Source organism: Balaenoptera ricei, chromosome 14, assembly GCF_028023285.1.
Source record: "Balaenoptera ricei isolate mBalRic1 chromosome 14, mBalRic1.hap2, whole genome shotgun sequence".
In the NCBI taxonomy this organism is placed as follows: Eukaryota; Metazoa; Chordata; class Mammalia; order Artiodactyla; family Balaenopteridae; genus Balaenoptera; species Balaenoptera ricei.
In genome coordinates, this window is record NC_082652.1 from 27,450,310 (window position 1) to 27,465,663 (window position 15,354).

Genomic DNA, 15,354 nt, shown 5'->3' on the forward strand with positions numbered 1-15,354 from the left:
GCAGGAACGATCCTCCCCCCAACAGCGTGAGGCCCAGGCCAGCTGGCTCTGCAGCATTCCCTCCCCCCACCCGCCCCGAGTCCCTGGTCCTCGCCACCCCCACCGGGGCAGCTGCAAGGCCCGCTGGCAAAGGGAGCCGTTGCTCTTTATGTCAAAATATAAGCAGCCATTTGTGCATTTGTTCAATAACTGATTTCTGAGCGCCCACTCTGTGCCAGACCAGGCCCGGGAGACCCAGCACGCATGTGATAAAGAGCAAACTATGTCATCGTGAACAATCCTGGCCCTGTCCAAAGTGCTGTGACTGTCTGGGGGGCTCTGGGCAAGCCACCCCCCACCTCCGGCGGCAGCTGGACTCAGCGCTTACGAAGCGTCAGGCACTGGTCACAGCCACTGCACTCGCTGCCTCAGATTCGGGAGGCTCTCCTGAGAAATATGTCCTCGTGTGCTGGCATGTCCATGCTCTCAGGGGGTCCTACACTCCCTGAATGCAATTCGTGGATAATGCTCACAGCTTCTATGGAGCATTTGCTTTACATCTGTACGCTTTTGTGCCCTGGACAGCACAGTACTAGGCTCCTTGCTCTCAAACCACCACCCTGGACTCGCCTGGATCCAGCAGAAGCTCCAGGGAAGCAACCCCAGACCTTGGCTTTCCTCTCTCCCAGATGGATGCCCAGAAGCCCCAGAACACTCTGGGACCCCAGGTCACCACGCTCCGACCACGGCCCACAGGCCATTCACCCTCCCCTGGACTTGCCCTGCAGAGGCCGACGGGGCCAAGCTTGGAGCGGCAGGACAAGATGTGACCTCTTTCACGAAACATCCCAGGTCAGGGCTTCCCTGGTGGCGCAGTGGTTGAGAATCTGCCTGCCAATGCAGGGGACACGGGTTCGAGCCCTGGTCTGGGAAGATCCCACATGCCGCGGAGCAACTAGGCCCGTGAGCCACAACTACCGAGCCTGCGCGTCTAGAGCCTGTGCCCCGCGACAAGAGAGGCCGCAGCAGTGAAAGGCCCACGCACCGCGATGAAGAGTGGCCCCCACTTGCCGCAACTAGAGAAAGCCCTCGCACAGAAACGAAGACCCAACACAGCCAAATAAATAAATAAATAAATAAATAAAAATCCTTTTTAAAAAAAAAAATCCCAGGTCAATAACCACACTGCAAACCCACCCATCACTCTGACTGGCAAACAAACTACCGGTTCAAAATTGGGCTCTCAGGATCACTGGCCTGCTCCGCAGCCTGGAAGGGGAAAGGGCCGCTCACTAACTCCTCAGCACCCAGACACCAAGCACAGGGACAAGGGAGCAGCCCAGCAGCAGCTGGAGGAAAAGACGTTTAGTGGGTCCCCTGCTGTCTCCCAGCTCCTAAACGCTGTCACTGACACACTGCACTCAGAGTCAACTACCAGGTGTCGCACCTGTGCCCAGTGCCAGGGAGGCAGAGGACAGCATGAGCTATGGGATCCCCACCGGTGCAGGGCAGCCCAGTCAGTGCTGCTGCTCATGGGTGGGGGAAAGCCAGGCCTGAGAGGGACCAGGGAGGGCTGCGGCGACAGCAATCTGGGCCAGAGAAGCCACAGAGGTGCACACACATGAGCCAAAGTGCAGCAGCCACACACCCCTCACTCCTGAGACCAGAACCACCAACTGAAACTCTACCCCTGACTCAGGCTCCGGGGCCAAGCAAGCTTTGGCCGCAGTGCTGCCTTTCCCCTTCGCCACAGCGACACGGCGCCCGCACACAGCAGGCGGCAGGCAGGGAGGCATCACTGCTCATCTCTGCTCTCAGCACTGGCCAGAGTGATGGGGGGGAAGGGTCACGACATCTTCCACTTACTCTCAAATGGTTCAGAAAACAACTACGTGTGCACCTGCATATATACACACGTGCACACGTACACATATGCCCTTGGGGCGGGGAGAGTGGGGGTAAGACAGATGAGGCAAAATGCTAACAGGGAGGTCTGGGCAGAGGATGCGCAGGGTTCTTTGCACTAATTTTCTCCCTGCAGCTCTTCTGTAAGTATGAAACCATTCCCCAGCAAAAGATTTCTTTATTAAAAAAAAAAAGAACAATTCATTAGCTAGTGAGATTGGAAAGTCTATTATGCTACTTTCCAAGTAAAAAGAATCCAAGTGTCAGGCCCAAAGCCCCATCTGTCAGCAGGACAAGCTCTGCAGTGCTGTGGGTTGGGGCTGAGCAGGGCCTCCAAACTCGGGAGGCGCCTGGCAAGCCCCGGGAAGACTCCACTTTCCAGCTCCGTCTGTGAGCTTTGGCCACGTCTGCTTGTGAAATATCCCCCCTCTTCCTGTTCACTAACCCATGTGCCACTCCAGAGGCCGCAGGCGCTGGCTGGCTCACTGTGGATTTGTCAGTTCGGCACAGCCAGCAGGAGGGGTCCCGAGTGGTGTAGGGGACAGAACCCTGAACTAGGAGCCAGCCCCCCACACACACCCTGGTCTGTGCCCCAGCTCTGCTGCTCCTCAGCTGTGTGACCTCATGCACATCACTAGCCTCTCCCAGCCAGCTTCCCAGAAGCACAAGGAAGACAGCGTCCAGTCCTGCTCCCCTATCAGGCCAACCAGGTGAAAACAAGCTCTTCCATAACTGCAGCCTCAGCTCACTCAGTGAAGGCAAGTACATGGTGGGGTCATCCTGGATGGAGCTGTGGCCAAAACCACGGCAGGATTTCCTTTCATAATTGAAGCTAGAAAAACACGGTTTTAGAAAGAGCACTTGATGCTGCATTCCCTGAGACTGGGATGCAGATGGAGAAAGGTCACTGTGATGGTATCGCAGTCAGTGGCCCCCAAATGCCCCTCCATGTTTGTCACCCCTCGAAGAGGTCCCCACCCTTTTTTTCTCACCACAGCCCCAGAGGATACAACACACACCATTGTCATTCATGATGCCTGATCACAGCAGGGACCTGAGAGGAGGGCTGGTTCTACCCCTCAGATCAGAGTATTCAGATGGAATTCAGGTGGATCAGGGGAACAGAGGTGGCCTGGGGGTCCACAGCTGGGGTTAAGGACAGACAAGGCAGGACACAGACAGCTGGAAGGGAGAGAGCCAAAGGTGCATGATGGCGGACAGACCAGACTTCTAGGACTGAAACCTCATCCCAGCCACCTGGTGTCATGAGTTGTTTCATTTCCCCCATCTGTAAAATGGAGGTAGCAACAGTATCTAACCCACAGGGACCACCTGAGAGCCCCTGGCATATAATGTGTCCTCAATCAACCAAGATCAAACATGCATTTAAAAGACATTGTGGGGACTTCCCTGGTGGCGCAGTGGTTAAGAATCCGCCTGCCAACGCAGGGGACACGGGTTCGAGCCCTGGTCTAGGAAGATCCCACAGGCCGTGGAGCAACTAAGCCCATGCGCCACAACTACTGAGCCTGCACTCTAGAGCCCACGAGCCACAACTACTGAGCCCGAGTGCCACAACTACTGAAGCCCATGTGCCTAGAGCCTGTGCTCCACAACAAAAGAAGCCACCACAATGAGAAGCCCGTGAACCACAAGGAAGACTAGCCCCCACTTGCCGCAACTAAAGAAAGCCCGCGCACAGCAACAAAGACCCAACACAGCCAAATAAATAAATAAAATAAAATAAAATAAAATAAATAAAAAATAAAAGACATTGTGGCGGAGGGTCAAGTTCAGCACTTTCCTGTTGCCCCACTCTGTGAAAGGCCTCACACCCTAGCCTGCATCAGGGGAGCCAAAAGTGCTCCACCTGGTAGAAAGCCTCCTGGGAAGCAGGTCTGCCTGGTTCCCTCCTCACACCCCAGTGTGGGTCTAAGCCAGGACTCTGAGAAAAAGCATGCAGACTAAGACCAGAAAAGCCCCCCTCCCAGGCGCCAGCCAGCAGACCCCTGCCTGGAAGGACACAGCACATACAGGTACCCAAGGAGAACATCTGACCCAGAGTGAGACCCACCTTGCTGCCCAACCAAAAGCAGGGAGCCAGCTGGAGCCCCCCAGGTTTTGCAGGGCAACTCAAGACACCACCAGGGGCTGCTGCAAAGTTCTGATGTGAGGAGTCATGGAATGAATAGGATAACTTTGCTCCCTCAACCAGAGCCACCCCCCTGCCCCAACTCAGACCTGAGTGTGAGGCCTCCTGAAGCACCCCCCTGCTTTGCAGGGGCACAGGGTTGGCCACCTCTGCCGCTACCTCATCTCTGCTTCCACACCTGAAGAGCACTCCTACAGGGAGGGTATATTCTCTTCATTTGAGCATCCCTAGTGATGGGCAGGTGGGGAGCCACGCCAAGACACTCTGAATTGCTGCTGGCCAGCTGGCAGGATATGTGGACAGATGGAAAAGGAGTTGGGGACATCGGTCACATCCATCCACCCAGGCAGGAGATGCTGGACCCGGAACCAGAGGCACCCCGAGAAAGATATGTATGACGTGTGGCTTCACCCCTCAGAGTCCACTGACATAATGCGCAAAATCGGGACCCAGAAGTCAGACGGGATGACTCTCACTTCTCCACAGGTATAAACATGTTTTCTAAAGAACGTAATCACAAAAGCCCACAAATCCATTGGCTCTGGTCCCCAAGAGCCCATACAGCACCCTCCTCCACAAGTGCTGGCTTCCGTTCCTACCAAGGCCACCCCACAACCAGTCACCCCACCGTCCAGAGAAGCATCGCTGGACACTCCAGCTGAGTGTGGGCCAGGGTCCTGGCTACCAAGTGGACACTGGGGAGGAGGCAGAGCACTCCGTACAGACGGCAGAGGCAGCGAGAGGTGCAGCGTGCCCAGGCAGGAGCCTGACTGGGGAGCCTGCACACCGCTGTGCTCTCCTGCCTGCTGTACACACCCAGGTCTTACAACACCCACACAAGGAGCCCTGGCCACGTCTGCCTTCATGGGCCCCTTCCTCCATTTAAAAAAAAAATCAAGAACCACACTTTTCAACTGCACCGGTGTAAAAACTAATGTGCATGTTACAGTATTTCCTTCAACTTGAAAGTTTAGGGCTTTTTCCTGCTGACTGTAAAAGAAAACATTTTTACAGTCCACCAAAAGCACCTTGGGCCCCCGGCCTCCTGTGCCTGACGGATAAATCGGCCCTGCATTTGGGGTCTTGATTTCTCGCTGGAGGAGGAGGTACATCAGGAACAGAGATAAGGATCGTCCGGACCTTCTGCTGCCGCGATACCGATTCCTCACCACAGGCTTCCTTCAGAAAACGCAAGCCCCCGGGGGCTCCAAAAGCATCTGAGGGTCACAGACCAGGAGCACCCCCGGTGCCCGGCTCGGCGGCTCCCGGGCCGATCAACCGTGACCAGCCAGGGGCTTCCAGGTGCCCCGAGCCGCCCCCTCGGCCCCCGGCCTGACCCCCATCGCTCCCGCTCCGTCGACCGCCGAGCGCGAAGTGAGGGCCCGGCGAGGTGGGGGTCCCGGCGACCCCGCCCCCCCGCCCCGCCCGCGCCCCCGCCCCCACCGCTGCGCACCTGGCCGCAGCGGCTCGGTGACCGTGAGCACCAGCAGGAAGAGCAGCAGGAAGGCACCGCTGTCTGCCTTGGGCACCATTTATCCTCCGTTCATCGTCCCCGGGGCGGCCGCGCGACCCCGCGGGGAGGCCGGGCCAGGCCGGGCCGAGAGTCGGGCCGGGCCGGGGCCAGGCCAGGCTAGGACGCTGCGGGATGAAGCTCCAGGTGCCGCAGGCAGGCGCGCGCTCCGACTCTGGCCCTGCGCAAGATGGCGGCCGTCTTGCTCGGTCCGCACCGCCCCGCCCCCGCCCGCGCCGCCCGCGCCGGCCAATGAGCCCCGGGCGGGGGCGGGACCTGCGTGTTCCCCATGCGCAGTGGCCTAAAGGGGCGGGGCCCAAGGGCGGGGCGGTGGCTGAGGGGTGGGCCCTTCGGGGGCGGAACTACGAGGAGTCAAAGGTGCCATTGGCTGAGCAGAGAGGAGAGGCTCGGGGGCGGAGCCTCAGCGGCGGAGCTTCCGAAGGGCCCCGCAGAGCCCGGGCGGCGGAGCCGAGATGACAGACACGGAGGGGCGGGGCGTGGAGGGGACAGGGCGGTACGGGGGCGGGGCCTGAAGGGAGGGGCGGGGCGCAGGGGAGCCGGTGGGCGGGGTGGGTATGGGCACCGGGTGAAGAGGGCCCTGGGACACCTAGCGTCTTCACACCTCGCGCACCTGCAGCCCCAGGTCCGGTCAGTGGGCCAAGAGTGCGCCCCAAAGTCGTCTTTTAAAGGCCGAACCGCTGCGGAGAGGGATGAGGAAAACTGGAGGGACCCGGCCTAACCCTGAGGAGGTTCCGGAGGTCGTTCCACCTCGTGAGGAACACGCAGGTGTGGCTTCAACGGCACATACAACTGAAACGTTTCAAACGGATGAGGGAGTAGCCTCAAGGAGGGTTACACAAGGAGAGCTGACAGGGAAGCCCAGATCCTAGAGACGGAGCAAAGCCCCCTCTGGAGGAAGGGCCCTGCCCGCACAGCGGGGACAGGAGAACGCAGCACAGCTGCCGCCACAGCAGGCCCGTCTGCACGGAGGGAAGCCGCCGGGGACAGCGCTCCGAGCGCTGGCCGCACACCTGTCACCGTGGGAGGGTACACAGTAGGTGGGGTGTCCCCAACGAGAGAGGAGCAAGCCCTCCAAAGGAAGGACCACCAGCCACGCACACAAGGGCTTGCCCAGGGTGTCAGGGTGGGGAAGAGGGTGGGGAAGAGGGTGGGGAAAAGGGTGGGGATGGGAGCAGAGAAAAGGGGGAGGGCCAAGGTTGGTGGGCACCCAGCCCAGCCCTGCCCACCTCCAGTCCACCAAATCACTCTCTAGGAGCAGTCACCCCAAGCCCCTTCAGGGCATGGTCCTCCCGAGCATCCCAGGATTCCAGCCTGGGACATTCAGGGTCATCTGAGAGAGACAACCACTCCCTCTGGACGGATATGGCCAAAGTCAACCCCAAGGCTAGGCCAGACCTGCCCGCTCCTGTCCCCTCAGGGCGTGGCACACAACAGGGGCCCACAGCAGAGGGGCCCCACTGCTGGTGGAAATGGCGATCCCTGTCCAACGCTGCCCTGTTAGCACATCCTCAGGGAGCATTCCCGGGAGAAGCTGCTGCACTGAGAGGAGTCCAGGCCCACCTTCTGCCCCCCAGCCCCAGATCTGCCCTGGGAGCCCAGCCAGGGCTATGGATGGTCAGACCCCCAGGAGGGAACTCACAGCCAAGAGCAGAAACCCCGGCCAGTTGTACCCCACAGAGCCGGCCAGTAAAGGTTCGGATGAGGAGAGCAGCACAGGAAAGTGAAAAGTCCAGCAGACCACGCAGCAAGCGGGCAGAGCCCCAGCTTCCTAAACTGCATTGACCACTGGCCAGGATCCTTGCCCCTCCTGACCCACCTCCCCCTTCTCGGCCTTGCTGTGCAGCCAGCAGGCTGCCTGCGTGGACATTATCAAGGGCTTTCAGGGCTGCAGGGAGGGAGAAGAGGTCAGGAACGTTTCCCCCACCCCCACCCCGTGGGGTCCTGTGGCCTCCACCTGAGATCACTGCTTCTGTCAAGGCGGCCCTCCCTGTACTCCTCTTCCCAGGTCCCAGCGACCACCCTTCTTCCAGCGGTTCATTACTACTCAGGGTTCTCTACACTCTGCTCCATGTTGGTAAATCATCCCCTAATTAAACTCTCCTCAGACAGTCCTAACTTAAGTGTGTCTCCTGTTTCCTGATGAGACCCAGAGTGATGGGACTGCCTGCCCTGGATTTCCAGGGATGCCCCGGGTTGCAGAAATCAACCCGCCACTCCACCAGCAGGCCTGGCTCTGGTTTGGAGGCTTGGGCTGACTGATGCACTCCCCACAGCCCCCTCCTACCTCGGGTCCCAGCCGAGCATGAGGCCATGCTCCGCTGGCCTTCTGTCTGCTGCAGCCCACTGGCCGGCCTTCCAGGGTTCCGAGTCTTAGTGGCTCAGGCCAGAGCCTCATTCCCCAGGGCAGTCCTCCTTTATGACTTCACCCACTGAAGTCACCAGGGAGACAATGCCGAATGTTCCACCCCAGAGTCTTGGCCTCTAGGAGGCAGGCCAGAGGACTCTCTGTCCACAGTGTAAATGAGGACGCCGCTGGCCCATGTCCCGCAGGGATGTAGAGGGCAGCCTCAGGGGCACTGGGCGCTCCCGGCACCATGGATGATGCTGCCGTCCTCAAGCGACGAGGCTACATCATGGGAATCAATTTGGGAGAGGGCTCGTATGCGAAAGTCAAATCCGCTTACTCTGAGCGCCTGAAGTTCAACGTGGCGGTCAAGATCATCGACCGCAAGAAAGCCCCCACAGACTTCCTGGAGAAATTCCTTCCCCGGGAAATTGAGATTCTGGCCATGCTAAACCACCACTCCATCATCAAGACCTACGAGATCTTTGAGACCTCTGACGGCAAGGTCTACATCGTCATGGAGCTCGGGGTCCAGGGCGACCTCCTTGAGTTCATCAAGACCCGGGGGGCCCTGCAGGAAGACGATGCGCGCAAGAAGTTCCACCAGCTGTCCTCAGCCATCAAGTACTGCCACGACCTAGATGTTGTCCACCGAGACCTCAAGTGTGAGAACCTTCTCCTCGACAAAGACTTCAACATCAAGCTGTCCGACTTCGGCTTCTCCAAGCGCTGCCTGCGGGATGACAGCGGCCGACTGACACTGAGCAAGACCTTCTGTGGGTCGGCGGCGTACGCGGCCCCCGAGGTGCTTCAGGGCATCCCCTACCAGCCCAAGGTGTATGACATCTGGAGCCTAGGCGTGATTCTCTACATCATGGTCTGCGGCTCCATGCCGTATGACGACTCCAACATCAAGAAGATGCTGCGCATCCAGAAGGAGCATCGCGTCAACTTCCCGCGCTCTAAGCACCTGACGGGCGAGTGCAAGGACCTCATCTACCGCATGCTGCAGCCGGACGTCAACCGGCGGCTGCACATCGACGAGATCCTCAGCCACTGCTGGGTGCAGCCCAAGGCCTGGGGCCTGTCCTCTGCAGCCATCAACAAGGAGGGGGAGAGCTCTCGGGCCACCGAACCCCCGTGGACTCCTGAGCCCAGCTCCGACAAGAAGTCTGCCACCAAGCTGGAGCCCCGGGAAGAGGCCCGGCCCAAGACCTGGGCAGAGACAAGACCCGAGGAGGAGGCGCTGGCGGTGCAGGTGTCAAGGCAGTCAGAGGCCATGGGCCTCACCAGCGAGCAACCCAGCAAGGAGATCAAGGAAGGGGCCACCCCGCAGCCTTCAGAGACACACACCTAGTCAGCTCTCGCGGCCCAGGGGGCCGGCAGAAAATGAGGCAGTGTTCATGGCCTCAAGCCTGAGCTCCAAAGAAGCCAAGGGACAAGCCGAGAAGGAAGACAGTCCCAGATGAGCCGCTATTTTCGTCAGTTTCTTCCCCCTCCCTTTGACCTTGGTAACTCATGTGGCTAAAGAAGCAATAAATCACTATATTACTGCAGACCCTGAGGTCAGTGTCTTTGCCCTGCGGGCTTTGGTCACCCAGGGAGAGGATCCTGCACTCCCCCTGCCCCCACTCTCAGACCGCGCTGCACTTCACCTCCCGCTTTGGAAAACACAGCCCTGTGTGCCCAGCCCTGACCGTGACCTCAGGCCCTGGACCGGAGCAGAGCTGAGTAAGGAAGACATTGCTTCAAGAGGGAGGCCCATGAGTGCGATGCCGGGCTGGAGAGGGGCGCGAAGAGCAGGTGGCTGCAGGCAGAGGAGGGCTGGGAGGCGGGGGCCTTCCCCCCGAGGTCTGGGTCCTCAACAGCCCCACAAGGCTGCCAGTGGGGAGAACCTGTAGAGGCAGGCGGACCAGCCTCCCTCGAGCCCCTCCCCGTGGGCAGCTCTTTCTGCTCTGGCTCCAGGGTCCCCCACGTCCTGCCAGCACCCAGTTCCCAACAGTGCCCTGAGTCATGCCGCCTCGTGGGCATCCCCCGGCAGCAGGGGCCCTGCTACATGGCCAGCCCCTCTCCAGCCTGCATGTCCCGCAGTCACTGTGTGGTCTGAACACATTTTGTTCCCCTCTGGTCCCAGTTTCTCCCAGGGGTGATGTTCCTGCCAAAGCAGATAAGCAGACACTGGCGAGCAGGAGGGCACAGGCGTCCTCACACGCGTGCCCAGCCTGCGGCCATGGTGTCTGCAGAGGGAGCAGGCCCGCGTGTGCATCGCCGGCTGCTGGGCACTGCGGGGCCCGCCATTCCGGTTCTCACGCTGTCCTTACCCCGGCTATGCCGCGGCAGGTGCTTTCTCCTCCTGATCTGCACATGCGCCTGACAACCTCGCATGGACCTGCGGGTTTAACACACCAAAAGAACAAGGCTCGCCTCTCCTCCCGCCCCTGCTGGTGTCTTGGGAGACGTGAGGTCCAGTGAGTGCCCCAGACATGGCCTCTGCCTGGCTCCTCCGTCTCCCCACAGCCACCTCCACACATCCTGTGTCCCCAGAGCTGGGCATCCCCATGTGTCAAGGCTCAGCCACCACCTAGGCCCCTGTCCTTGTTCCCCATCGCCGCCCACGGTGGCCAGAGCCCTCCTTCTGCACCCAGTCTGGCTCCCACTGCCTGCGGGAAGGATCCCCACACCTAACCCTTGAGGTCTTCCCAGGTCTGGCCTCCCAGCCCCCTGCCATGTGCCATAGCCCTGCTTGTGGACGCATCCCTGCAGCCCTGCCCAGCTCTCCAGGTTTGGCCAAGGGGCCACGGCCTCCACACACAAAGCCTTCTGGGGGCCTCTGCCAGGGCAGGCCTGCGAGTGAGTGCCCAGGGTCCAGGACAGAACCGCTGCAGAGTAGTCCTGGAGGACCCAGGAACCCAGAGTCACACAGCTTGCCTAGCGGTAGAGTGGAATTCCAGAGCGCATGGGGCCAGCGGGGGTGGGGACGTCCCAGGAGGCTTGTGAACCTCCTCCGTCATCAGTGCGGTCATTGGGGCAGAGGGCAGCGCAATGCAAGGGGGCCTGGGAGCGACTCATGGCAGCCCAGCCCGGAGGCATGCCTGGGCAGGAGGGACCTCAGGAAGGTGCACCTCCTGTGTGCTTTACAGGTGGGGAGATGGCTCAGAGAGGGTGGGGCGACTGCCGGAATTCACACAGTGCGGAGCAGAGGCCCAGGTGCGTGAGGCTCCCTCCTCCCCAGGTGGCCTTAGATGCCGGGCTACTCCTGTGAGCTGTTCCACTAAACACAGCCTGGGCTCAGACCCTTTCAGGCCCTTGATCCTGAAGCTTTAGGATCAAGACCCTCAATGTGGCCTCCGTGCTCCCTCCCGCCCCCGCATGCTCTCACCACGCTGACCTTTCAGACCATCACACGCACTGCAGTCCCCGTCCTCCTCCGTGTGGCCTGACCTCAGACCTCAGCATTCCAGCCTCCCTGAGTCCAGCCCCAGCTCTCTGACCTCACAGCTCCATGTCCCTGTGTCACGGCCCAGCCGCAGGGCATTCATACTGTGGGTGACACTGAACCTCCCTGGCCTCCGGGCTCCAAAAAGGCAAGGTTCTGTTCATGTCACCCAGGGCCTGAGGCCGACCCTCGAATGCCATGGAGTGGAGAAATGGAGGCCAAAGCTCCACGGGGGGCGTCCCGGGGTCTGCAGGTCTGGGACCCACAGGCCCGTAGCCGGGAGCACCCTGAGCCCCTATCCAGTCTAACATCCCCCCAACCCAGCGCACCAGCAGCCCCTGCCCCTGCGTGCACATCCTGGGCAGAGCCGCCTGCTCCACACCCGGCAGGTCCGCTGGCCTGATGCTGGCACATGCCTCCTCCATCCATGTCCCCCAAGAACCAAAGAGGCCACACTGTCCTGGGCAAGGGCGGGTGTGGAGAAGTGGAACCCACAACAAAGGGGAAAGCAGGCGGTGGGGTCGGCCAAGAGGGCAGACGTGCAGGGTGCCCCCGACAGAGACCTGGGGGCGAGGGAGACAGGTGGGGAGGGTGCCTGGCTTCCGGGGCCTGACCTGGGGGCCTCGCAGCTGGCCCCTCTATGACACAAAGGAGTGAAGTTCTCGTCATTTCTACCAAAGCCCCCAGGAGAAAGGCAGGCATCAGGCCAGTCACTCCTGCTGGCATCTGGACCCGGCTGCCCCGCCCTGAGATCTTCCACACAGACCTCCTGCCAGGGAGCTCTCCGCGCTCCAGGTGTGTACACGCGCTGTGCTCCGGCCAGGACAACACACCTCCCGGCACCTGGGGGAGCCCTGCTGATCCCCTGCATGCAGGTTCCACAGTCACTCCCACCCACCCACCCACCCACAAACAGGACTTCCTCTCCCCCAACCCCTGGAGAACTGAGCACACACACGGCACGCCTCCTGTCCTGGCAACGCACTACAGAGGACAGACAAGTGGACAGCAGGGCTTGCGAAGCACCCGAGGAGACGCTACAGGAGGCCACGTTTCCCAAAGCAAGAACAAAAGGGTTTCCACATTGTTTCCAGGGGCAAAGACAGTCTGAGATGCAAAGATGATGTGCCCTCCCAGGGTTCCAACAGCTCACAAAGGTCCCAGCGACATAATTCAGGATCCCCCCTCACCCAGGTGCTTGCTCTTCACTGTCAGTGCTAGGGGTGCTGCCGTCCCCCAAGACCCCCGGGACCACAGCACCAAGGCTCCACCTGAGGCCCCGCCCACTCACTGGTCAACGCACCAGAACCCAGTCTCCCTCTGTTGCCGGTCCCCCTCCCCACGGGCCTGCCCCGTCCAGCCTCCCTGTGCCTGGTCATAGGCGCTAGCCTCCGCTCACCCCAAAGCCCCTTCCCTATGTGCTCTTCCAGGACCCGTCTGAAAACGGGACTTGGGTTCTGGCTGCTCCTGCCCCGGGACCTGCAGCAGCTGTCCCCTGACCCTCTCCTCCACCTCCTCCTAACTCTGGGACTCAGCCATTCTCAGAATGTCCTTCCCTCCCCAACGCCCTTCCCTGCCTGGACCTATCACCCCCCCACGGAACGTTCATCTGCCAGCCCACTGGGGACCGGGCTGCCGGGCTGGGCACTCACAGCCTCTGAGCTGCCCCCTGCCCCAAGCACGCCCTGCTCGCCGCCACAGCACTGATCCACCCCCACCCCACCCCTGCTCCCCGGACAGCTGGTCTTGTCTCCCAGGCTTGGAACCACCGCCAGCCCGGCCGGACCAGGGCAGTCCCTCCCCGGCACGGCGGGTTCCAAAGACACAGCCCCAGAGGGGGTGCTCATCACACCTCAAAGAAGCGGCAGGAAATTGGCCCTCGTGGGACAGAGGCCATTGCAGAGTCAGTCCCCACATCCAGGAGAGGGAAACGGGCGTGGGGCCCGCACGCTGGCTGGACCTGGGCGGTCCCGTGGGCCTGACTTGGGACAGTGCAGCACAGCGAGGAGGAAGAGCAGTGCGGGTCACCACAGTCCTGGGCGCCAGCTTCCTTCCAGCAGGCAGGGAGTAGCACTCCTGCCAGGCCAGCCTGATTTCCGGGGCTCCAGGGCCTGTCCCCCGCCCAGTCCCCACTCCAGGCAGCCTGGCTTTATGACTTCACAGGCTGAAGTCACGGGGGGACAATGCTGGGTGTTCCACACCTCCAAGTGCAGGCCCAGACTGGCCAGACGGCTCCCCACAGTGCAAACGAGGACAATGCCTGCTGGCCCAGGTGGGGAGGGGATGTAGAGGGCAGCGGCGCCAGCCGCTCCTGGCACCATGGATGATGCCGCAGTCCTAAGGAAGAAGGGTTACATCGTGGGCATCAACCTGGGCAAGGGCTCATATGCAAAAGTCAAATCCGCCTACTCCGAGCGCCTCAAGTTCAACGTGGCCGTCAAGATCATCGACCGCAAGAAGACGCCCACGGACTTTGTGGAGAGATTCCTTCCCCGGGAGATGGACATCCTGGCGACCGTCAACCACCGCTCTATCATCAAGACCTACGAGATCTTTGAGACCTCTGACGGCCGTATCTACATCATCATGGAGCTCGGAGTTCAGGGCGACCTACTCGAGTTCATCAAGTGCCGGGGGGCCCTGCACGAGGACGTGGCACGCAAGATGTTCTGGCAGCTGTCCTCCGCTGTCAAGTACTGCCACAACCTGGACGTCGTCCACCGAGACCTCAAGTGTGAGAACCTTCTCCTTGACAAGGACTTCAACATCAAGCTGTCCGACTTCGGCTTCTCCAAGCGCTGCCTGCGGGACAGCAGTGGGCGCATCATCCTCAGCAAGACCTTCTGTGGGTCGGCGGCGTACGCGGCCCCTGAGGTGTTGCAGGGCATCCCCTACCAGCCCAAGGTGTATGACATCTGGAGTCTGGGTGTGATCCTCTACATCATGGTCTGTGGCTCCATGCCCTATGACGACTCGGACATCAAGAAGATGTTGCGCATCCAGAAGGAGCACCGCGTGGACTTCCCACGCTCCAAGAACCTGACAGGCGAGTGCAAGGACCTTATCTACCGCATCCTGCAGCCGGACGTCAACCGGCGGCTGCACATCGACGAGATCCTCAGCCACTCATGGCTGCAGCCCCCCAAGCCCAAAGCCGTGTCTTTGGCCTCCTTCAAGAGGGAGGGTGAAGGCAAGTACCGGGCTGAGTGCAAACTGGACACCCAGCTGGGCTCGTGGCCCGAGCACCAGCCTGAGCACCAGCCCGACCACCAGCTGGGGGCCAAGAACCAGCACCGGCTGCTGGTGGTGCCCGAGAACGTGGACAGGATGGAGGACCGGCTGGCCGAGACCTCCAGGGCGAAGGACCATCACGTCTCCGGAGCCGAGGTGGGAAAGGCGAGCACCTAGCGGTGCGGAGGGCCCGGGGGGCATGGCGCGATGAGCACCCCGAAAGCTAAGTAGGAGGTAGAATCTGAAGAAGGCACAGGTCCAAGAACAAGTAAAATCCGTCAATTAAACCGTTATTTTGATTACGTTCTATTAGCTTTCTTCCACTTAGTAGCAAAGACGTTAAATCCTGACCACCAAATAAACCAGAGTGTATACAGCAGAGAGGCCCACGAGGAGTCGTTTTCTCTAGGGCTCAGCACTCCCCTCCCTGCGGCGCAGGGGATCTGGAGTGGGGGCCAGGCCTCATGGGCAAGGACTCTGCGGCCGCCCGCCCGCCAAGCCCCCACATGCCTCCCCACCCTGCCCAGACCCCCACCTCAGGCAGCCCTTCCTCAACACCCCCCTCCCTTCGTTCCCGCAGTTGGGATGGGAGACCCCGAAGCCGAGACCTTCCAGTGGCATTCCCCCTAGCCCTATCCCCGCCAAGCAGCCCTCATGCTTTATCAGCCATCACCCCCATCCCCGCCAGGTGGTCAGCACCTGGTCTTTGGTGGCCTTGCCTGGACAGTGCCCCGCATCTCGCTCACACCCACCCAGACTTCCACCCCCTACTTGCT

General features: G+C 60.8%; 3 protein-coding genes across 5 annotated transcripts in view; 2 read left to right on the plus strand and 1 right to left on the minus strand.

Annotated features, from left to right (window-relative positions):
• DGCR2 (DiGeorge syndrome critical region gene 2) overlaps positions 1-5,750 on the minus strand; it is a 70,700-nt gene extending 64,950 nt beyond the window's left edge. For 2 of the 3 annotated variants that reach the window (XM_059895708.1, XM_059895706.1), the window contains exon 1: positions 5,490-5,750. In XM_059895708.1, coding sequence (XP_059751691.1) covers positions 5,490-5,568 — 79 coding nt within the window. In that variant the 5' untranslated portion in view covers positions 5,569-5,750. The remainder of the gene's footprint in view (positions 1-5,489) is intronic. The other variant, XM_059895707.1, reaches the window with a different exon arrangement.
• A 2,411-nt stretch (positions 5,751-8,161) lies between these two features.
• On the plus strand, positions 8,162-9,268 carry TSSK1B (testis specific serine kinase 1B). Its single transcript, XM_059894600.1, has one exon. The coding sequence runs from the start codon at positions 8,162-8,164 to the stop codon at positions 9,266-9,268; it is 1,107 nt and encodes a 368-aa protein (XP_059750583.1).
• Positions 9,269-13,666: 4,398 nt separating this feature from the next.
• Positions 13,667-14,755, plus strand: TSSK2 (testis specific serine kinase 2). The gene has a single exon (XM_059894604.1). It carries the CDS (start codon positions 13,667-13,669, stop codon positions 14,753-14,755), a length of 1,089 nt encoding a protein of 362 aa, XP_059750587.1.
• Positions 14,756-15,354: the final 599 nt, after the last annotated feature.